A 24,477-nucleotide genomic window follows, 5' to 3' on the forward strand; every position below is an offset into this window, starting at 1 on the left:
TGGAAGAATGTTCAAGCTTCACAAAAAATTCCATGCACACTCGTTGTTCTACTTGCTTAGTCATTGTGAATGCACCAGCCACACAGCACACATGCTCACTGAATAGTGTCTACCACCCCCCATTGACTAGTATAGTGGAGTCCTCACGGTCCATGCATGCTCATTCTAGTCCACTTTCCTTGGCTGCCAGGTTACATCCATGTCGTGCAAACCATTCTCATTATATTAGCAATGCCTGGACTTTTTCCTGACAGACCTCGAATATGTCCTCTGGCCTTTTTGACTTGATCTTACACACATACACATACTTTAGCTTTAACCTCCTGCCCATGAACAAGAACAGGAAGTCCAACTCTTCTGCACTGAAGGCATTGTGACTGCCTGGCATCTTCTGCAGTTCCCACTCCCATAATAAACTAGCAGATTTGCAAGCACAGACTCCAGCAGCCACCTGAACTGATTCCAATGGGTCAGCAGATCAACTAAGCAATTCCCATCCACCTGTTCTGTTACTTAACACTGTCCCATAACTCCTGTCATAGTATATTCTGTATCTGTACAAAAACCACTGAGCTAAAAAGTCAGAGAAACTCCAATTTGTCCTGAAACAAGTAATAAAGGCTAATAACAACAGGTGTTTATTAATGCTTACCTTACAGAAACATATTCTCTCATTTAATCCTCAAAAGCCCAAGTTGGAAGTGCTCTTCCCATTTTATAAAAGGCTTAAGCTCAAGAATACCTACTTGCTTGTGACTGGCAAGTGGTAGGGCCAGAAGCTGAGCAAAGTTCACACTCTTAAGCACACACACCATGACTCTAGTTTGCCTAACTCCGTTTAATCCCGCGAAGCCAGCCTTTTCCTCTAGAAAATCACAGCACCTTTCCAACTGCAAGCAATGACCTATTAAAGGATCCTGCAGACAACTTAGCAGGGCAGATGCCTTTCAAAAATAAATCACCATTTATTTTTAATGAAATTAGAACAGAACAAATGATATCAGAGTAATTAATTATATATAGTAAAAGTACTGTTTGTGAAACTTTGGCACACACACACATATATTTGTATGTGTATTAGGTTGTGGTATAAGCACCATCACAAATTTTGTGAGCGACTCAACTACAAACTTAACTAGAAATTACTTCTATGGTCTTTTTATATAGAATAATTCTTTTTTTAAAAAATCACACATGATCTATATACCATTGAAAAAGCTTTGATTTGCTCAAGCTTCCAAGGTCCCTAAATGAGACAATAGGATTTATGAATAAAGCCCTAAATTAAACTCCAATGCTCTTACAAATTAGGAAACAAAAAAGCATGGCTTTAGAAAAAATTTGTCTTTTTGTGTGTGTGTGTGTGTGCAATCCACAGGGAATGGGCATATAAAGAGAGCTCCAGGGAGGACTATGCCCTGGTCACAGCAAGTAAGTGCTTAGGAAGCAGTGCTTCAAAGCACCAAACACAAAACCAGTTCCAGAATCCAGCAACAGTGAAGATATAGCTCCATCACCTGGTACAAAAAAGATCTCAAGTTCACCTAATAATACTAAGACTGAGTCCCCCATGCTTCATTAAGACAACATATATAGAATTCCTTGCCCCTTCACTTCCCACACACCCTCTGTGACTCTTCAAGCCTGCTCTTGGGGGTACAAATTTTCAGGTATCTAAAAACATTAGGGAAGAGTTCCAAAAATAAGCACAATTTTACTACATTGCTTAAGAATGCATAATGAGGTTATAAAGTTATGAAGACAATTAACATGAATGCAATAATGGTCAAGAAAGTGGCCACCACTGGGGACGTGCAAGGAGCTATAAATGAAAAAGGCCCCACAAGCTTAGGCAATGTTGTTTGTGATCTGAATGGGGTCATACAGGTGTTCATTTCATAATCCTTTAAGTACTACTTTTCTGTCTTATGCATGTTATTGTATTTCACATTGTAAACAAATGTGAAATATTTGTACTGTTGGGGTTTTCAATCTCAGGATTCCTTAAATACCAACTCCAACGCCTAATGCCCCTGTTTCCCTAACCCCCTCAAGGAAGTAAGCTCGGCATTTCTTTACAGGGACAGTAACTCCTGTAAGAGGGCGGCAGTCATCAGCCTGACCCATTCTTCACTAGCAAAACCACGTGTCAAATAAGGGGAGTGAGGGAAAAAATACACTCTGGAGATCTACACTTTAAAAACAAGGAGGAAATCTCAGTAAATACACTTTAATTTAAAAAGTGTTAGAACTTTAATATCTAGAAATACTAGTCTGCTTAAATAAATTATGACACATGTATATGTTGGAACACTCTGCAGCCTTAAAATTAATGAGGTGTTTTTACACACTGATGTGAATCCTCTCCATGGTATACTGAGTGGGAATAAAGATGGTAATTTCTGTGAAAAAGAAAAAAGTACATATGGATTCATCTACTAATTTAAAAAGCAGGAGCAGCAGCAGCCCTGAAAAAAAACACAACTGATAACACTAGTTAGTTCACAGGGAAGAAAGATTGGAGGACAGACAGAAACAGACTATGTAAATCCTTTTGTTCCCTTCGGATTTCAAGCCATGTGTGTGTGTTTTTAAAGATACATAAAATGTAAAGATACAAATAAAGTTACTACAACACTATTTAAAAGGTCAACAAAATTGCTCTCATTAAAGTCTATAAAAGATGTTTATAATACTATGCAGGCATTAAAATCTTTTTAAGTAATTATTTAATTACATGAGGAAATGCTTATATTAAAGAAAAAACTAAAAATATATAAAATGTGATTTAAATTTCTTTAGAGAAGTAACTAGAAGATGAGACAGCAAACTATGTATTAACATGCAAAATTAGGAGTCATTATTTTCCTCACCGAATTAAAAAAGATAGAAATTACAAACACATACTCAATACTCACAATAAATTAAAAGATGTCCACCCACTTGGAAATAATGTATGTATAAAATATGTTCATATTATACTTTAAGACATAATTATAGTTATATATTGTGTATATTATTAATATGAATACTGTGATATAATATTTTAACTTGAAGAAATAACATCTTTCTTAAATTATAACCAGGTCAAGAAAAACAGTGATTGACATACTAAAAAATATCAATTTTATCAAAATACATAGAAATCTACTAAAGAAAAATTTACCACTCTATGATAAATAACTAGGAAAAAGTTGAAATTCTTCCAAATCAAAAAGTATACAGATTGAAAAAAAGGGTATCATTCTAACTGAGTAATGAAAAGGCAAGAGCAAAATAAACTGAGATTTTAGAAATGTAATAAAATTATAAGACAAAAAGTAAAAATAATCTCAAAAGGAGAAAAGACAAAATGGAAAATATAGTAGAAAAATTAAGCTACTGAATTTTTCAAACCATAAGACGCACCTGTTTTTAGAGAAGGAAAATAGGAAAAACATTTTGAAGCAAAAAAATGTGGTAAAATATTTAATAACATACACAACATAATATTTCACCAATGTTAATGTAAACAGAACTCAACAGCAGTATGAACAACCATTATTCACCCCAAATCTGGGGCAGGGGGTGGGGGGGAAGAGGGAGTGCATCTTATAGCACGAAAAATACGGTGATTCATTGAGAAAATACAACACAATTCAACAGCCTCATTCATTTTTAACGGAAAATATGTGAATAAAATCATAAATAAAAATAATATAATCAACAAAAACGATTACAAGATTTTGTGGTAAATTATTCTCTATTATTTACAAATACATTTGGAATTAAAATAGCTATGTACAACAATGACAAATCAAAATAAACAAAAAAGATACAAGATAGCCCAAAACAAAAGGAATGAGAAAATTTATCAAGTAAACAGAAAAGAGCACTAGTGAAATTATTGGAAAATTTTTCTAACACTAGAAAATTCTTACGTTACACATTCCAAAGAACAAGGAAGAATGTGCAGAGATGGTTTCAATTGAAAAACAGTTAAAAGCACCACACACAAATTATTAAATTACAAGCTAACCATATTTAATGAGGATAAAACCTCCTAAACAAAGTCTCAGGGAAACACCGTAACACATTTTTGACTGCCCAATGTGGCTAAGAAGGGTGCATCCCAAAAATGGACTTCAGATAAAGCATAATGAAAACAAGAACATAATTAAATACAAAGTTAAATATATAAACAGGGAAAAATATCAAGTAACGCGCTCAGTTGCTACCGAAAGGACATCTGTTAAAATTCAACATAAATTTTTCAGTAAAATTCTGTTTTAAAAGTATAAATAAACTTATTTAATGTAACAAGAGTTCACATATAAAAACAGAAGCCTTAAAAGTTCAAGGAGAATGTCTTTCTAGCCCATGGTAGGCAAAGATTTCTTTAAAAGGACATAGAAAAATTTATAAACACGACTACATTAAAAGTAGTAACTATTGTTCATCAAAAGACACCATTAAGAGTGTGAAAAGTCACACTCTTCATAGTGTGACTTGCAACACAGAATACATAAATTGTAGCATATTAAAAATGTAGTATCACAATATAGCAAGGAAAGCCAACAAACTACTACAACAGAAGAATCTCACAAACACAACACAGAAATAAGGAAGCCAGACACACACACAAAATACACACTCAAATTGTGGTTAATACTTTTTAAAACCCAGTCTACTGTGTAAAAAGTCAATTTACTATTTATGTTAGCAACAGGAAGAAACAGGCTGAGTGGGAGGCAGCATGAGAAGGGTTTTGGGGTACACTGGTCATGTTTTATTTCTTGACATGGGTATATCCACGTAGTAATAATTCATCAAGCTATACATTTATAATTGGTGTACCTAATGTGTAGTATACTTTAATAAAAGATTATTTGAAAAAATGAAAAATCAAGTTCAAAGAAATAATACCTTTAAAATACAAAAAAAACAAAGAAACCCAATCATCTCTCCAATTTACCAGGACAGAAATGCCATTAAATGTATATTTTTAAATGACAGAAGGTGTCAATACAAGAAATTAATTAGCCCTGGCTGGCTAATTAATCAGCTCAGTGGATTGAGCGCGGGCTGCGGACCAAAGTGTCGCAGGTTCAATTCCCAGCCAGGGTACATGCCTGGGTTGCAGGCCATGACCCCCAGCAACCACACATTGATGTTTCTCTCTCTCTCTATCTCCCTCCCTTCTCTCTCTAAAAATAAATAAATAAAATCTCTTAAAAAAAGATTTAAAAAAAGAAAAAAGAAATTAATTAAGGGAAAAGTCATCTCACCAATTAAGCATGAGACTTTCATATGCTTTGATTTGACCCCACACTCCCAGTGTTTTTCCAAAAGCATAGTCTTTGACCCAGCAATTCTACATCTAGAACTTTACCTTGCAGAAATAAGAGGTATCCTAGGCTCTATGTACAAAAACTTTACTGCTGCTTTATTTATAATAACAAACATTGAAGATTACTCTTATTGTCCCACACCTTCAAATGTTCCTATATATTGTGTTTTGCTTATATAAAAACCTGTAAAAGGAATAAAATCAACAAAGGTCAACTTAACTCTGATTTATGCTGTTTTTACCACCTTTCAAGTGTGTGAGGGATCTAGCACTTTCAAAGTTTTCTATTTATATCCAAATTATTCAGTTCTACTCCTTTTCTTTACAAACACAGTGGGAGGAGCTAAGCTTTCTGTAGCTGGAATTCACTAGAGCACCAGTGCCCAGCCTTTTTGGAACCAGGGACCAGTTTCATGGAAGACAATTTTTCCACAGACTGGTGGGGTGGGATGGGGAGGAGGCTTTATAGCCTGCCATCAGATGCAGCTTAATTGTCACTTGCCACTCACTGATAGGGCTTTGATATGAGCCTGCAAGCAACTGATTTATCGTGATCTCTGTACAGTCAAACCTCTCTGCTAATGATGATCTGGATATTTGCAGCCACTCCCTAGTGCTAGCATCACCACCTCAGCTCCACCTCAGATCATCAGGCAGTAGATTCTCACAAGGAGTGTGCAACCTAGATCCCTCGCACATGCAACTCACAGTAGGGTTCACACTCCTATGAGAATCTAATGTTGCAACTGATCTGACAGGAGGCAGAGGTAACGCAAGCAATGAGCAGTGGCTGTAACTACACATGAAGTTTAGCTCCCTTGCCTGCCACTCGCCTGCTATGAAGCCCTGTTCCTAACAGGCCACAGACCACTATGAGTAGCCTGAGGGCTGGGGACCCTTGCAGTAGAGCATTTCCTCCAGCTCAGAAAACTATTAGAGACAGAGAAAAACAACATTATATAATAATAGAAGAGCCAATTCACCAATCTTAGATGCACCAAACAACGAAGCTACAAGATATATGAAGCTAAAGCTGTTCAAACTGAAAAAAGACAAATCTACAATTATAGTTGGAGACTTCAATACTCCTCTCAATAATTAATATAATAACTATACCAGTGATTTCAACCTTTTTCATTTCATGGCACACATAAATTAATTACTAAAATTCTGCGGCACATCAAAAATATGTATTTTTTGCAAATCTGACCAAAAAAGGGACGATTTTGGTTCATTTACACTAGATGACTATTGTTATGTTGGCTGTCATCTTTGTATTTGACAAACTAAGGGCATAGAGGTCAGTGCCCCTGACTAAAAAGTCAGGTATTACATGTTTTAAAAATTTTCATGTCACCCCAGTGCGCCTCTTGCAGCACACCAGATGAAAATCACTGAACTAGACAGAAAATCAGGAAAGGCAAAGAACTCAACAATGCCACAAACCAACAGGACCTAATCAATATTTAATACACTCCACCCATAACAGGAGAATACACATTCTTCCCAAGTGTGCATAGAACATACGAGGTCTGTCCAGAAAAAGTCCAGCCACTGTTAATATAATAACAGTTTGCACTACATTGATGTAACCTGGCAGCCAAGGAGAGTGGACTAGAATGTGCGTGTGTGAACAATGACGACTTCACTGTACTAGTCAGTGGGGGCTGTAGACACCGTTGGAGTGAGCACACATTCTGTGTGGCCATCCCATTCAAAATGAGCGAGTACAGCGATGAATCTGCATCCAATTTTGGGTTAAGCGTCAACATTCCTCTGTGGAAACTATTTTGATGATAACAGAAGGCCACACCTATGGGCAACTGGTGACTGGCAGCTTCATCATAACAACGCACCCATTCATACATCGAGTCTCATGCAGAGTTTTCTGGTAAAACATCAAATTACCCAGGTGACTCAGCCCTCCTACAGCCCAGATTTGGCACCCTGCAACTTCTGGCTTTTCCCAAAACTAAAATCACCTTTGAAAGGCAAGAGCTTTCAGATGGTCGATGAGATTCAGGAAAATATGACGAGGCTGCCAATAGTAATTCCAACAAAGGATTTTGCAGAGTGGAAGAGATCTGGGAGGACCCAAGGTGCCTACTTTGAAGGGGACTGAGGTATCATTGTCCTATGTACAGTGTTTCTTGTATCTTGTATCTCCTTCAATAAATGTCTCTATTTTTCATATTACATGGCTGGATACCTTCTGGACAGACCTCATGTACCCAGATAAACCATATCTTGGACAAAAAAAGAAAAAAAATCTCAACAAATTTATGATTCATATTATAAATTGAAATCATACACAGCATGTTCTCTGACCATACTGGAATCAAATTAAAATCAATAATGGAAAGATAACAGAAAAATATACCCGTACTTGGAAACTAAACACACATAAATAATTCCTGGTTCAAAGAGGAAATCACAAAAAAAGAAAGAAAAAAAACCACATTGAACTGAATAAATATTAAAATATGACACAGTGCCCTAGCCAGGTAGCTCAGTTGGTTAGAGCATCCACCCAATGTGCCAAGGTAGCAGGTTTGATCCCCACTCAGGGCACATACAAGAATCAACCAGTGAATGAATAAATAAGTGGAAAAATATATCAATGTCTGTCTGTCTCTCTCTCCCCTGTCTGTCTCTCTCTCCCTCTTCCTCTTATCTATAAAAATCAATAATTAGCCCTGGCTGGTGTAGCTCTGTGGACTGAGCATAGGATGAGAACCAAAGGGTCGCTGGTTCGATTGCTGGTCAGGGCATGTCTGGGTTGCGGGCCTAGTCCCCAGTGGGGAGCACACAAGAGGCAACCACACATGGATATTTCTCTCCTTCTCTTTCTCCCTCCCTTCCCCTCTTTCTAAAAATAAATATTTTTAAAAGTTGTTTAAAAATCATAATAAAAATTTAAAATACATACATTAGAAAAGACTAAGTTTCCAATAATCTTAGCCCCACCTCAAGAACCCAGAGCAAGCAAAGAAATAACAGGCCTGGCTGGTGTGCTTCAGTGGATTGAGCACTGGCCTTCGAACCAAGGGTCTTGGGTTTGATTCCTGGTCAGAGCACATGCCTGGGTTGTGGGCCAGGTCCCCAGTTGAGGGTGTGTGAGAAGCAACCACACATTAAGGTTTCTCTCCCTCTCTTCCCCTCTCTGTGAAAATAAATAAATAAAATCTTTAAAAGAAAAATAATAAAAGAACATAAATAAAATAATAAAAGAACAGAAATAAATATAATTGAACAGAAAACAGAGGCCCCCTAGCTAGAGGCCCTGGCCAGTACCTTAGTTGGTTGAAACATCATCCTGTACACTGGTCTGGGCACATCTAGATTGTGGGTTCAACACCCAGCAGGGGCACATACAGGAGACAACTGATCAATGTTTCTCTCTCTCTCTAAAATCAATAAATATATCCTTGGATGAGGAGAAAAGAGAGAGAAAAAGGGAGAGGGAAGGAGGAAGGAAGGTCAATGAAAAAAGAGGTGATTCTTTTAACTTAAACTTTTAGGAAGACTAACAAATATAAAAAAGAGAAAACATAAATCATCAATATCAGGAAGGAAAAGGGGGTATATCACCAACATTAATAGGCTAAAGAAGAAAAATTACATGATCACATCAATTAATGCAGAAGCATTTGACAAAATACAATACTCAATCACAATTTAAAATAAACCTCTTCAAAAAAATGTAAGAGCACTTCTTCAACTTGATAATAAAGCATTCTAAAAAATATATGTTGTTAACATTATATTTAGAGGCAAATACTGGACACTTTCCCTCTAAGACAGGGACCAACACATGGAGGTTTGCTCTCATCAGTCTTATTTAACATTGCACTACAAGTTCTAGCGAGTGCAACAAGAAGGAAATAGGAATAAAGTTGAGAAAAGAAGAAATAAATAACACTGTTCTTATTTGCAGATGACATGATTGCCTACATAGAAATCCCGAGTCTACAAAAAAATAGAATAAGTAAATTCAGCAGTTGCAGGTCACAAGAAAAAAAAAAAAAAAACTGAATTACATTTCTATATACCAGCAATGAATACATGGAAAACAAAATCACCTGGCTGGTGTGGTTCAGTGGTTGAGTGCCGGCCTGTGAATCAAAGGATCGACGGTTCGATTCCCAGTCAGGGCACATGCCTCGGTTGCAGACCAGGTCCCTGTAGGGGTCATGTGAGAGGCAACCACAAACTGATGATTCTCTTCCTCTCTTTTCCCCTCCCTTTCCCCTCTATAAAATATAAATAAATAAAATCTTTAAAAAAATGAAATAAAATAAAAAATACCATACATAATTGCTCAAAAAAGTGAAATATTTATGTTTAAATCTAACAAAATATGAGTAAGACGCATATGCTGAAAACTACCGATATTGATGAAAAAAATAAAAAATCTAAATAAATGGAGAGATATACTACATTACAGATAAGACTGAATATAGCCCAGATAACAATTCTTCCCAAACTGACATATAGGTTGAACATAATTCCTGTTGAAATCCTAGCAAGATTTTTTAGATGTAGACACAATTATTATAAAATTTATATAGAAAGTCAAAGAAACTAGAAGAACTAAAATAGTCATACACACACACACACACACACACACACACACAAAGAATAAAGTTGGAGGGATTAGTCTGCCTAATTTCAATACTTATTACACAGGTACAGCAATCAAGACTGTGTGGCATTGGCAAACGAATACACATATAGATAGTGGTATAGAATAGAGAACCCCGACCCACACAAATATGCCCCACAGGTTTTTTTTTTAAAGGTACAAAAGTGATTAAATGAAAGACAGCTGTCAACAAATAGTACTAGAGAAAGTTGGATATACACAGCAAAAAAATGAACCATGACCTAAATTTTAAAACTTGTACAAAAGTTAACTTATGTATAAAACATAAAACTGTAATACAATTGCGGGGGGGAACCAGAAAATTTTCGGGATCTAGGAAGAGGCAAAGGGTTCTTAGATTTGACTCCAAAAGCACAAGCAATAAAAGTATTTCGATAAATTCTATTTCATTAAAATTAAAATATTTTCCTCTGCAAAAGACCATGTTAAGAGAACGAAAAGACAAGCTATGGAGTTGATACAATATCAGCAAACCATATATCTGACAAAGGACTAGAGGATGTAAAGAAATCTCAAAACTTAACAGTAAAAACATAGAATCCCACTAAAAAATGGGCAAAAGATAAGAAAAGACATTTCACCAAAGAAACTATGTCAATGGCAAATAAGCTAATGGAAACATGTTCAACATCATTAGCCATTAGGAATATGCAAATTAAGTTACAAAATAGTACCACACACTATCAGAATGGCTAAAATTAAAAATAGTGACAACAGAGGAGCATTTTCTCAATCCACTGAGCTTTTCCTTCCCAGCAATTATCATCAGTCTATCTCAAATAAACTCATAAAAATTCAAAAAAATAAAAATAGTGACAACACTAAGTGTTGGCAAGCATACAGAGAAACCAAATCACTCATACATTACTAATGGAAATATGAAACGGTAAGGCCATATTGAAAAACAGTTTGGCAGCTTCCTAAACATGCAAACTACCATACAACCCAGCAACTGGACTCCTGCACATTTATTCCCAAGAAAGAAGGACTTATGTCCTAAAAACCTATACACACATTTTTATGGCAGCCTTATTCAGAATAGCCAAAAAACTAGAAACAATCCAAATGTCCTTCAACAGGTTAATAGTTTAAAAAAAAAAAAACTGAGACACTTTCATACAATGAAATGGTATTCAGCAATAAAAAGGAACAAACTTGGTAAAAACAACTTAGATACATAAATCTCCAGAGTATTATGCTGAAAGAAAAAAGTCAAACACACAGGATTGCTTACTGTATGATTGTATGTATAGAACACATGATGAAATTACAGAAATGGGGAACAGGTTAGTGATCATCAAGGGTTAAGAGGCAGGTGGGAAAGGAGGAAAGTGAGTGTGTCTATAGAAGGGCAACCTGAAGAACCTTTGTGATGGAAATGCTAAATCCCTTCACTCTTACCAATGTCAATATCCTGGTTGTATTACTACTACTATAGTTTTTCCAGATGTTATCAATGGGGGAAACGGTAAAATACAGGCAGATCTCTCTATATTATTTATTACAATTGTGTATGAATCTGCAATTATTTGAAAATAAAAAGTTTAGATGAAAAAATTGTGCATAGTTTCATCTGGAATAGCATTTTACAGCTTCTAAGCAAAAGCAGATCTGAAAATAGACCATTAGAATTCTTGGCATTTGCCTTTAAAAGATGAGCTAATAATCAAAACATGGGAGCAAACTTTAACTGTCAACAGAGGCACAAGGGCAGGTTCCTAAGTAACAAGACAATATTCAATCTACACTTACCATTAGTAAAGTCACCGACCTTTCCCAAATCCACTTATCAACAACTACACTTCCTGGAGCACAATGGCACATTCTGGTGGTAGAAGAAATACAGCTGCCCTATGTCCTGGTTTCCTGGCACAGAGCTCCTAAAATCCTTGGAAGTGTCCAGAGTGATAGAAAATCTTTTAAAAGTTTTTCATATGGAGCCCCTTTCAAACACACCTGAGTTTATGCTGATGAAGTGACTTAGTATGGGGCCCCAAAAAAGCCTCAGAATGGAGCCTGGGGGCTGGTCACTAGAAAGACCAAATGACTAAAGGGTTGGAACTTTCAGCCCCACCTACTGACCTGGTTGGGTGGGTGGGAAGTGTCAACCAGGGAGATTAAGCCCTTTAAAAACTTTTGAATAAGGCGAGAACTTGCAGGTTGAAGAAGGAATCCAAGTTTTGAGAAGGGGCACACCCTGCTTCAGGACCCTCCCAGACCTGACCCTATATAACTCTCCACCTGGGTGTTCATCCCTATCCCTTTTAATGTCCTTTATAATTAAACTGCCAAATGAAAGTACATGTTTCCCTAAGCTTTATGTGCCATTCTAGCAAATTATCAGAAGCAGGGAGGGGGCTGTAGAATTCTCCAACTCACAGCTGGTTGGTCAGAAGTACAAGTGACTCAGACTTGGGATTAAGACTTGTGATTGGCATTTGAGGTAGGAGGCAGTCGTGAGGGAGTCCTTAACTTTTAGGATCTGAGGCTATCACTATACGGAGAGTGTAAGAGTTGAGTTAAATTTCTGGATGTCCAGTTGGTGTCTTCTGAGAACTGGAGAACTGCCTGATTTAGGGAGGGAGGGGGCACAACATGTCTGGTGTCAGAAGTATTGAGAACAAAGGAGAAAAACAGTTTTCCCCTACAATTCTTTGAGAAGATCCAACTTATGAACAGCCAGACTGACCCATAAAACAATATATCAGTTTAACCAAAAGATGATTTTACCTTTCAAAGAATTGCTATGTAGCATCTTTCCTCACCATATTTTAAAGGATCTTTTGATTAAAATTCCACTTATCCCTCCTTTTTCAGAATCTCAACTGGTTAAGCCAAGGGCAGCACTCCAATGGGACTAAAAAGAACCTCCTCTAATTTCCCAGGGGAAGACAGTGAGGCTTGGTCACATGACCTGCCCCAGGAACTTAGGTGTTGCAGCCCCGTGTCCTAACTACTAAAAACAGTGTTCTTGCCCAAATCCATCATTTCTGTATTCTCACTTTAAACAATTATCATTCTGGTGAAATTTTTTCCATTTAGACCTCACCTTACCAAGAAAATATTAATTCAGCTGAACCCTGCAAGACAGACAGCCTTGAGAAATCCGGAGACAGGTATTCTGGACAGCCACTTCACACACAAGTCCGGCACGCAGTGAGACCGGAGAACAGGCCCTCCAGGCTTTCCAGCCCTGTGACTCAGGGGATGCTCAACTTCGCTAGCTATCTTACTTAACTATCTTGGCTTTTTCACTTTTAGAAAAACAACTACCAAAAAATATTTACTTCCTCCTCACTGACAGAAAAAGCCTAATGAGACAACATAATTAAGAGTGAAGCAAAAATTATACCATAGCTATGTAATAAAAACCACTCCAGGGTCATATTTCTTTGCAGTTAAAATTCTCATTATTTATAATCCCTCTGCATTGGAAGGAAGCAGTTTTATGTAAGAGATTAATCAATCTGCCAGAAGTCACAGTTTGAGCTGTGTCTCATCCCCCTTTGAATCCCTGCACAGTTTTCTTGGTACCACATACTGTTATTCCCAACTTTTAGGGACTGGAGAAAAGAAAAGGCTGATAATTAAGTACAGAAGGTCAGAGTTTTTCAACATCAGCACAACTGATATTTTGGACAGAATAATTTTTTGTGTGGGGAGCTATCCAGTGCATTTTAGGCTTTTTAGTGGCATCCCTGAGCTCTACCCACTAGATGCCAACAGCAGCCTCCCAGCTGGGACAACAAAAAATGTCTCCAAACAGTGCCAAATGTCTCCTGGCGAGCAAAACTGCCCCTGGTAAACAACCATGACATTACACATATAACACACAAATACTTGGAGGCTGTCACCTAAAAGGAAACCTTTAGACCAAAAAGAGAAAACAAAGAGAAAGTCATGATTCTCTATAAATATCTCAAGTTTCCATACAGGTTGGGGAACAGATTTCGGATGCCAAAGAGCAGAACTATTCCCATTGGATAAAACCATACATAACAAAACTAGCTAACATTTATACTTACCACATGCCAGGTACTGTTCAGTGCACTTTCAAGTGTTATTTAATTCTTACAATAACCCTATGAAGCTGGTAGTACTGGCCCCACTTTGCAGATGACAAAACTGAGGCTCAAAAATGTTACAGAATTTGCTGAAGGCCCAAGAGCTAATAGCAAAGGTAGAACCAGGACCCAAACTGGGTCCTAATTCTGAACCCAAGCTCTTAACCACCAAGCTACTACCCACCCCTATGACAAATTAAGGATTTTTCTTCAACATAGTGATTTTTTTAAAGAAAAAAAAAAAAAGAACTTTTTGACTTAAAAGCTGTTTCTTTCACCCCTTTGATTCTTGCAGCCACATCTCAATCCTCTATGTCCATCCAGGCCAGAAGCAGATCCAGAAACCCTTCCTTCCTAACAGCCTCCAGGGAAGTCACACTCTTAACTCTGCTGAGCCCCTTTACAACATTCAGCCCTTCCTACTTCAAGTTACTCAAGCTACTCTGTCAAACTCTTCCTTGAAAAATTCCTTGAGAGCAGGGCAACCACCTTCTCACATTTACACCCCCACAAACCCTTGCACATACAGGGGCTCAATAAACCTTTTCTGAATGACTGCATCACCCTCACCCTCCAAAGCTCACACAGCAACAATGTTTTAAGCAAGCATTTTTGAGAGATGCACAGTAATACCTGCACATAAGCTGAAGATTTTATTGGAAATGCTCTGAGTTTTTCCCAATTCTCACAGTCTGAGTACACAAAAGAGCCAGAAAGGAAAAGATGACTGGTAACACAGCCCATTGGCTATATTGTCAATCAAGCTCACAAGGACTTGCTTGACTACATCCAGATAACATGGATCAGGGGCTACATATATCTGTATATGCATATATACACATACACTTATTTATGTATATGTACATATACAAATATCCATGTATATCTATGTATGCATGTACAATGATCCCTGGCGTCGTGCGGGATTGGTTCCTGGACTCTGTGGATACAAAACTCTATGGAAGCTCAAGTACCTTTTATAAAATGGTGCAGTATTTGCATGTAGGCTACAGCAGGGTAGGCCTACACATCACTTCATTCACATAGACTCAGCATAATGTTTGGTGAGTAGCAAATTCAAGTTATGCTTTTTGAAACTTTCTGGGATCTTTTTTCCCAAATATTTTCGACCCACAGTTGGTTGAATCTGTAGATGCAAAAACCATGGATATAGAAGGCAAACCATGTTTACCTAAACCTCAGTTCCCTCTATAAGAAATTAAACAATGTCTATAAGATTTTTGAGGTTTTCAAGCCAGCATAAAGAGATCTAAATTAGAGGCCTCTTTCTTCCCCTACTATATTAATAAGGTAAGACAAATAATGCTATGCCGTTCCTCAAAAAATATCAGCACATCTGCCAACCAATTCTACCTCCCCCAGATATCCTCTCAGGAAAATGCCAAGTAGCCAAGCCCTGTTCGCATGCGTGGCAGTGAAGAGATGCTCATAAAGAGTGGAAGGGGGAGGCAGGAAAGCATCCTTTGAGACATTAAGCATTAGTTTGCAAGCCACCTGTCAAGAGACAAACACTAAATGTAGCTTATGGGCACTATACTTGCATTAAAAATTCCAATCTCCAGGTTATAGTACTTCTATTAAAAAAAAAAAAAAAGGCAAGCTATGCCCAGTATCCATAGAAATAGAAACCTGTCTTCTTACCATATCCAGCTAGTGGTGAGTTCTCTAGACTAACCTGGGGGACTCGAAAAGGAAAAGCTGGCTGGGAATACCAGAGTAGGCCAATCAAGCAATTGCTTTGCCCAAGGGCCAATCTCAAAATAAGGGGAAGAGATGTTCAGGAGGAAGAGCACCTGACATAAACCAGGCTAGCAGTCCCTCCTTAATTTCAGTTACAGCAAGGGCAATAATCACGCACCAGCACAAGCCTTTCCTACTGTCAAGATTCCTTCCCATGGTATGGAGATCTTTGGTTCTTTCTTTCCTAACCTTGTACCTCCATCAATGACATGGCATTTTCTCCTTAATGTGCAACCAATCACCATTCAAGAGAGGCAGAAATGTAACTGTCCAGAAAATGCAGACAGATGATGAAATGGGCTGGCCACCTAGTACAGGAGCCAGGGCAAAATTAAACACATCAACACGACCTAGAAATCTTCCAGGACCAACCACCAACTGTATCCTTCAATGTGCCGATAGGTTTTTGTTTTTTTTTCTTAACTGAGCCTCCCAATTTAGGATAATCATACTGAAGCTTTTAAATGCATGCGTCTTACTCCAGGGGACCAGCTGAAAATCAGAGCCATTTAATCTGTGTGTGTTCAAATGGGGCCTACTTTTAATCCAGCTACCTTTGTAGGGCAAAAAGGGAGCTTGGAAGCCTACTTTAGCGCTTGTCACCAACCATTTACTCAAGTCAAGGCAATTAGGCCCATGACTGTTAAAAATTTATCTAAAAGCTGCTGTCCTGTGCACATCAATCACAGTCACGGATGAGAACAAACAGAATTTTTAAAGATTCTTTAATCCACACTCAAGGGAGAGGTGTGAGGACAGCCGAGAAATCATGGCGACAGGGACAGCCAGTATCCAAGGGGGCAGCTGCGTCTGAGACCTGTTTTGGGACAGGGCACGGAACCAACTGGTGGTACTTTTCTCTCCAAATCTCCCTCCATCTTTTCATCTGCCCATTCACCACATTTCGGTCCAACAAACTGTTTTCTCCTTTTAGAGATTTATAGAGAGAGCAAGAGAGACTGAAGACAAGCGAGGGGGAGAACCTTGGGGCTTACGACAACACGTAATGCTGGAAAACGTGCAGCTGTTTACTACCGGCGCCCTGGAGACGAGGAGCGCAGCACGCAGCAGAGCTCACTCTCTGGGCCCGACCTCGCCTCCCCCACCGCCTCGGGCGCATCCGTGCTAGGGGGCGGCGCGCCACCAGTGTTCCCCAAAATGCCCGAGGGACCCCGAGACTCTCGGCGCGCCGGTCCCCGTAACATCAAAGCGGTCTCCCGGTGGCCCCGCGCCCACCCCTGTGCTGCCATTACCTCGGAGGCCCGGGTTGTCGTCTCTGGCCCGAATCTTTCGGATTTTGACTGGGCGCCCGCTCAGAGTAGACAGTACCAGACGCTGGCGTAAGAAGTTGCAGCCCGCGTAGCTGAGAGAGTGCGTCTGAGTCGCCATGTGCGCGCTCTGCGCAAGGCGTGGGCACCCGGGGGGCGGCTACTTCAGACACGCGCCGGATAGCAACCTCGGTAGCGGCGGCGACAGCAGCTGTGGCGACCGGGGTTCCCTCCCGCAGCCCTGCAGCCCCGCAGCCCCCCGCGCGTCCACGTGGTTTGGAACAGGAAGAGGCAGAAACGAGACACCGGGTCAGAGGGGAGCAGGGCGGAGCCGGTGACCGCCTCCCCGCCTATCCGCCGGAGTGAGGGCGGCCCCGTACCGGGCCACGCCGCAATTGGCCGTCGCTCGATCTGGGCGGTCCCGCATCATGTCGCCATTGGTCCGCTGGAGCTGGGCGGAGCCCAGGCCTGTTTGCCATTGGCCCGCGCTGCAGTTGGGCGGTGCCCGGACCCCGGCAACAGCGCGCGGCCAGACGAGTGCGGGGGGGTGGGGGTGACCTGGGAGCGGAGTCGTGGGAGCTCGCTGGCCCCCGCAGTCTGCGCGGGGTTTCTCCCAGAGTAGGAGCGAAGGGAGGGAGTGCATGCTACGGGTCAGCTACTTAGTCCCTACTCAAGGCAACCACTGGGATGTGGATGGTATTATCTCCCCCGCCTTTCTCTTAATAGAGGAGAAAAGGGGTTTGGCGCGCTTACCCTGTTGCGGACGCTGTTCTGAGCGCATTGCTGGCACTGTCCCCTCATTCCCCCTGTTACACTTCCAGTCCCGCCTTACACCTGGGGAAAGACGTGAAGAACATTGCAAAACTGGCAGTGCCAGCATTCACTGGGACTCCAGTCTTCGGACACCAGGCCATTGCTTATTTTATTGTGAGGCGCCAAGTTTTTCTCCTTTCACATTCGTCTGTTAATTTCCACTCACAGAGCAAAGTCGGGTCCTCCCATCTCACATACCTAAAAATGGGTTGTGATAGCTTAGAACACAAACACATACTCTTTTTTTTCCCCTCTTTCCTGTCCTCTTCGAATCCTGCACACCAAAATCTTACCAAAAATTGGATTATGTCAGACCTTGGTTCAAAACCTTCGAGGATGCGCAGTTAACTATTAAATGACCACAAACTTAGAACTTAGTAGTCCAGTATCATAATAACGTGGCTTTACAACCTTTCTTGGACAATGTCACCAGAACCTGAGTTCCAGAACACATTGGGGGGGGGGGCGGGGCGGGAATCTAGAAAGGTGGGAGCTTAGGTTAAGATTAACGAGGGTAGCTAGTCTTAGGTGGATAAGTCTCAGTCATGAGGAACCAACCTGAAGTTCTGAGCTCCTGTAGGGTGACAGATTATTAGAGATGTAGATAGAATTTAAGAGAATTGGCAGTGAAGTCCACTGAGCGAGGGAGGGAATCCATGTCTATTACTGCCATTTCTTCAGACTACCCTTTAGGAAGCTGACAGTGGTGATGTAGGAATGTTGAAAACTCCAGGACCTCTGGGGGCCTCCCTTGAATTTTGCCCTGTGGGATACCAAAACACGGGGAGGAGCCATCTCACCAAGAGTGGATTTTTTTCTAATATATTTTATTCATTATGCTATTACAGTTGTCCCATTTTTTTTCTCCCCTCTATTCCCTTCTGGTATACACCTCCTCCCACCATCCTTCCCCCACCTTTGTTCATGTCCATGGTTCATAATTGTAAGTTCTTTGGCTTCTCCACTTCTCATACTATTATTAACCTCCCCTTGTCTATTTTGTACCTACCATTTATGCTTCTTATTCCCTGTACCTTTAACTCCAATCAGAAGTGGATGTTTTTTATATTATCTAATTTTCCATACTCAACCACCTTATCTGATTGGTGTGGCTCAGTGGATTGAGCATTGGCCTGCAAACCAAAAGGTCACTTATTTAATTCATAGTCAGGGCACATATCTAGGTTGCAGGCCAAATCCCCAGTTGGCGAGCATAGGAGAGGCAACTGATTTCTCCTCCTTTCCCCTGTCTCTAAAAAATAAAAATAAATACACTCTTTAAGTATTCAATCATCTTAAACAACAACTAATATTCTCTGTAGCAAAGCCTGTCAGTTCATATCCCTTCAGCTCTTAACTATTTTCAGTGCAAACCTGCCCAATTTTTATTTATTTATTTTTTGCTAGCAGTACCTATATCTCTTTATCTGGGACTTTTTCCCACCTGTATGGAACTAAGCAGGGCAAAGGTACTGAGGAGTTAATGCCCCCCACCCAGTCATTAACCAATGACTGATGGGAGGTGATGTGTAAATATCCCAGTTCCTCCACCATTTGGGCAAGATAGCTCTGAGATTCTACAGTGTTTCCCCAGGGTTCCCCAGAGGTTTTAGCTACAGTTGCCCACAGGGTAACTTGCTTAAGTACTTTTTACCGACTTCCCTTCCCTGTATCCTCCCCAGCTCCCTTCTGATAACTTCTGGGATTAACTCCCAAATAAACTACTTTCACTCAAATTATTGCCTCACAGTCTTCTTCTGGGCAACCCAAAAGAAGTCCTGATTTTTAAAATTTGAGAACTGGGGTTCAGAGAGAATGAATGACCTGCTTAAAGTGACATAGCTAACAAATGGCAGAACCAGAATAGAAAGTCTCCCTCTCCTCCCTTTCTTTCCTCTCTCTCCCTCTATCTCTGTCTCTACATTGTTCATTCATATTCTTTCTCTCTCTCCCTCCCTCCCTCTCTCTCTCACTTTCTCTCTCTCTCATCAGATATCTTTGGAATCCTGAATTTCTACCAAGAAGTCTGCCTACCATGCAGCTGCCACGTCAGAGACCACACAGAGAAAGAGAGAGCCAGCTGTTCCTGCTGACAGCTAACATCAACCACCAGACGTGGGAGTAGCAAGTCTTCAGATGACTCCAGACCCCAGCAAGCCTCTGACTAGTCTTTGGAGCCACCCTAGTTGATGCCTTATGGAACACAGATGAGCTGTCCTCACTGAGCCCTGCCCAAACTGCATATTCCTGAGCTAAAGAAATGATTATTACTGTTTTAAGCTATGGATTTGGGGGCAGTTTGTTACACAGTATATATAACAGAAACTAATGTCCCTAAGCTCCTTTCCCTGCATAATTCTGGGTTGCCAAGCCACAAGAAACATCTTTCATGAGATTTGGGTGCCAAAATAAAGTCCTAGACACATTTTTTTTTTTTATGTTGGTAAGTCACTGTAAGGTACCAGGCTGTTTTGTAGCTCACATACTTAATCTGATGCTGACCTTATTGGTATGGGGTAGCAGCGAAGCCCACGTCACCTCTAACTCCCATCTGGTTCTACTTTAGCAACTCACACTGCTGACTCAGCTATACATTTATCCCCATGATAAAGAACACCATCTTTCGCTGGTCATTCACATCATTGAAATTGGAGGTTTACAAACAGTGATAAACACACAGGTTCTGGCTCATCCTGCTGATTTTGGGCTCCATCTCCAGGCACAAAGACAACAGCCTCGTAGACTGTGAAACCAGTCCCCACAATTGCAAGAGGTCAAATCTGTATAATAAACCTCTAGTTAGTGGTTCTTCTTCAGGTGAATATTGACTGGTGCAGAAGTCCTCACTGAAAGCTAACTGAGTTCAAGGATCTATGCTAAAGGCTTTCTATACATGATCTCACTTGGTCCTCATGCCTGCTAGCTCAAAAGTTGGATTATGAGTAATAGAAATTGTTTATACAATTCTTTTTACCTTTGTTTACATTTGAAATTACCCATTACAAATGTTTAATCTGCTCCTATTCTTTCACACTAAATGATAAATGACATACACATTTCCTTGTAATCACTTCCACAGATACATTCATTTTAATAAGGATAAAAGCATACTTGGCTCAGCAATGGGACATTGGACTTAGGGGCCAGAGTAGAAACTGATTCTCCCCAGTCCATAGAGAAAGATTCTCAACCCCCTACTTTTACCAACTCTTGGAGATGAAGTGATGGTGACATTTTGTCTGTTTTCCTATAATTCTTAGCGGTAAAAACACTGATAAAATTTGAAAAAGTTTGTGTGCTTGTTTCAGAGCCTTTAGGAGAGGGGCAGAGTGAGGAACAAGCATCTTGTTTTACAGACGACCATATATATCTTCACTGACTGAAAGTGAAAGAAGTGGATAATCAGCAGGCGATAGACACTCAGAGCAGAATTTTTAAGGCATCAGTTGCAAACATTAAAGCCATCATAGCATAGTTACGAAACATCATGATTTATAATTATGAAACTTCAAATATGAATTGAAGCCTAATACACAAATGCAGCCGTGTTGCACAAATGTTACATCATTTCTGATGTTGCAGTTTTCTCTGAAGTTCCCATAGCTTATTAAACTGTCTCCATCAAATTGCACTCATCACTTATCAGATCACATTCCAATGTTTGATTTTGAACTGTCTGTATTGTAACTCTTTACTATTTTAAAGCACTTAACCATAAAAAGGAATCTATTGATCCATTGAAGGTCAAGGGGTATCCCCATATCCATTAACTGATGAATGGATAAACTAAATGGAGTATATCTGTACAGGGGAATATTATTCAACAATAAAAAGTAATAAAGCAAGGTACTTGCTACCTCACGAATGAACCTTGAAAACATTATACTAAGTGAAAAAAAATCCAAAAATATCCACGTATTAAATTGTTTATATGAAGTGTCTGGAACAGGCAAATTTCTAGAGACAGAAAGTTGATTAGGTAGGGTCAAAGACAGTCATTAGAAAATCCAGACTCATGTTCCACCAGCTTAGCAAACCCAGGATGAAGGGGCCACCTCTTTTCTAACAGCACCATTAAATCTGGGGTTGAGCTCTCATTGGGTCATGTACCCATTTCTGAACCAATGGCTGTCTACTGGGAGAATATGTTCTCTGATTGGCTTGACCTGCATCACATACCTCCTTTGCAGAGAAAGTAGTCTTAGTATCTCTCAAACCACAAGAATGGAGCATGAAAGAGGAGCGGCTCTCCTAAGGAAAAATAAAGTTTTATGAATTATTACAAGAAATAACAAACACTAGACAAGCAAAAACAACACACGATGACCTCACCAAACCCACACAAGGTTAAAGAGTCTCTTATCATATCATGATTATGATTTTGTGGAGTTAAAGCTTCATAATATGCAGATATTTTTCCAACTTCATTCAATGCTGTAAACATGTATCTAACACTAACTAGAGTGTTAGGGTTAGCTATGCCAGAAAAGATAAAGGGTATATAATGAGAGACCAAAAATGCAAAGATGAGTAAAACTCAGATCCCGTTCTCAGGGTGTACACAGCCTAATCCAGTGGCTATTGAACCTTATCACAGAATTCACCTAGGGGTGGGGCTGCAGCAGTCTTTTCAAAGATACACGTCTTGGGGCTACAATCCAAGATTTTCTGATTTCATTGGTGATGTCTTGGCTCTAAAAGTGTGTCTTTAAAAAGACACCCCAGGTGACCATACTGCACAGGGTCCAGGAACTACTCTGAGAGTCTCTGATATGATGGAGGAGAAAAATAAGCAAAAAGGAAGAAGCAGGACATCTGAGAGTTGCTACAAGATCGGTGCGAATGTCCAGGGAAATGAGGAGGAAAAAGTGCTCTTGTTTAGCTTGTCAGGTACTTTGCACAAGAGATGATTTCCAATAAAGGAAACTACAGGATTATATCCAGCCTACTGTGAAAATTTATGATTATGATGAACCTGGGGATATTTGGAAAATAAGAAGCTAAGATTTGTCCTTTGTTCATTTGCTTGTAGCAATCCTGTACATCCACTCTCCTTTTATCCCACTGAGAATTTTTAGTGACACTACAAATTAATTTACCCTTCAGAATTTACCCTACCCTTCAGTATTTTCTTACCTAAAATCCTTCACCCTTTTATTTCTTTTAAATTGTTTCAATGTGCCCTAAGTAGCTCTAAGTTTAATGTGTCTAAGTAGTTCAATTGGTTAGAAAGTCGTCCCAATACACCAAAGTTGCTGGTTCAGTCCCTGGTCAGGGCACATATAGGTGACAACCAATGAATGCATGGACAGGTGAAACAACAAGTAGTAGTTTCTCTCTCTCTCTCTCTCTCTCTCTCTCTCTCTCAAATAAAGTTTTTTCTTATTTCTTTTTAAAATTTAAATTATTTTATTATTGTTCAATTACAGTTGTCCGTATTTTCTCCCCACCCCTCTCCTCCTTCAAACCCACCTCCCTCCCTTGCTTTCACCCTCCCCCTTGGTTTTGTTCATGTGTCCTTTATAGAAAAATATGGAATGCTTCATGAATTTGTGTGTCATCCTTGCACAGGGGCCATGCTAATCTTCTCTGTATCGTTCCAGTTTTAGTATATGTGCTGCCAAGATGAGCACTCAATAAATGAAAATTTTAAAAATTATTTCAGCCCTGGCTCGTGTGGCTCAATGAATTGAGTGCTGGCCTGCTAACCAAAGGGTCACTGGTTTGATTCCCAGTCAGGGCACATGCTTGTGGCGTGGGCCAGGTTCCCAGTTGGGGGTGTGCAAGAGGCAGCTGACTGGTGTTCTCTCACACATCAATATTTCTCTCCCTCTCTTTCACCTTCCCTTCCCCTCTCTCTAAAAATGAATAAATAAAATCTTTTGTTTAAAGATTTTTATTTATTTATTTTTAGAGAGGGAAGGGAGGGAGATAGAGAGAGAGAGAGAAACATCAATGTGCGGTTGCTGGGGGTCATGGCCTGCAACCCAGGCATGTACCCTGACTGGGAATCGAACCTGCGACACTTTGGTTTGCAGCCCACACTCAATCCACTGAGCTACGCCAGCCAGGGCTATTAAATCTTTAAAAAGTTATTTCAACATATTGTTTTCACCTTTAAAAATAATTTATTCTATATATTATTAGTGTTCCCTTTAGTTTGACTCTCCTAATACTAAGTAAGAAGGTACCTTAATTTCATTAGAAAAATGTAGATACAGCCGTTCAATATATTAAAAACTGACTCTGCATTCTATTTTATACTGTGATAAATTTCTAAGACTAGAGTTTCTATCACTTTAGGATGTCATAAATCAGTAAAATTAAAAGAAAAAAAAGACCAATTGTGGTGATTTTAGAATATGTCTACCAATTCTTCAAAACTCCCTTAAATGGGTTGATCATAATTTTCCTCTCATTGAGGGTAAGTTGGACTTAGTGACTCACTTCTCATGAATAATATGGCAGAAGTGAGAGCATGACTTCTGAGACTGGGTCACAAAAGGCAAAGCAACCTCCTGCTCATTCATTCTCTTGGATTACTGAGCCTTTTTGCACGACTCAAGTATTCCTTGA

The 24,477-nt window shown here is 39.7% G+C and overlaps 1 protein-coding gene and 1 non-coding gene across 4 annotated transcripts in view; both read right to left on the minus strand.

Moving 5' to 3' along the window:
* RCL1 (RNA terminal phosphate cyclase like 1) overlaps positions 1-17,388 on the minus strand; it is a 57,612-nt gene extending 40,224 nt beyond the window's left edge. Inside the window, exon 1 of one of the 3 annotated variants that reach the window (XM_045840705.1) lies at positions 17,074-17,384. In XM_045840705.1, coding sequence (XP_045696661.1) covers positions 17,074-17,209 — 136 coding nt within the window. In that variant the 5' untranslated portion in view covers positions 17,210-17,384. Of the gene's footprint in view, positions 1-9,411; positions 9,452-17,073 lie in introns of those variants that run through there. The other 2 variants (XM_045840707.1, XM_045840706.1) reach the window with 2 other exon arrangements.
* Positions 17,389-23,427: 6,039 nt separating this feature from the next.
* On the minus strand, positions 23,428-23,534 carry LOC123820337. The gene has a single exon (XR_006785954.1). It is a non-coding gene; the product is annotated as a U6 spliceosomal RNA (small nuclear RNA).
* Positions 23,535-24,477: the final 943 nt, after the last annotated feature.

This window comes from Phyllostomus hastatus, unplaced genomic scaffold (assembly GCF_019186645.2).
Source record: "Phyllostomus hastatus isolate PE091 unplaced genomic scaffold, TTU_PhHast_1.1 phas_contig_34, whole genome shotgun sequence".
Classification (NCBI taxonomy): Eukaryota; Metazoa; Chordata; class Mammalia; order Chiroptera; family Phyllostomidae; genus Phyllostomus; species Phyllostomus hastatus.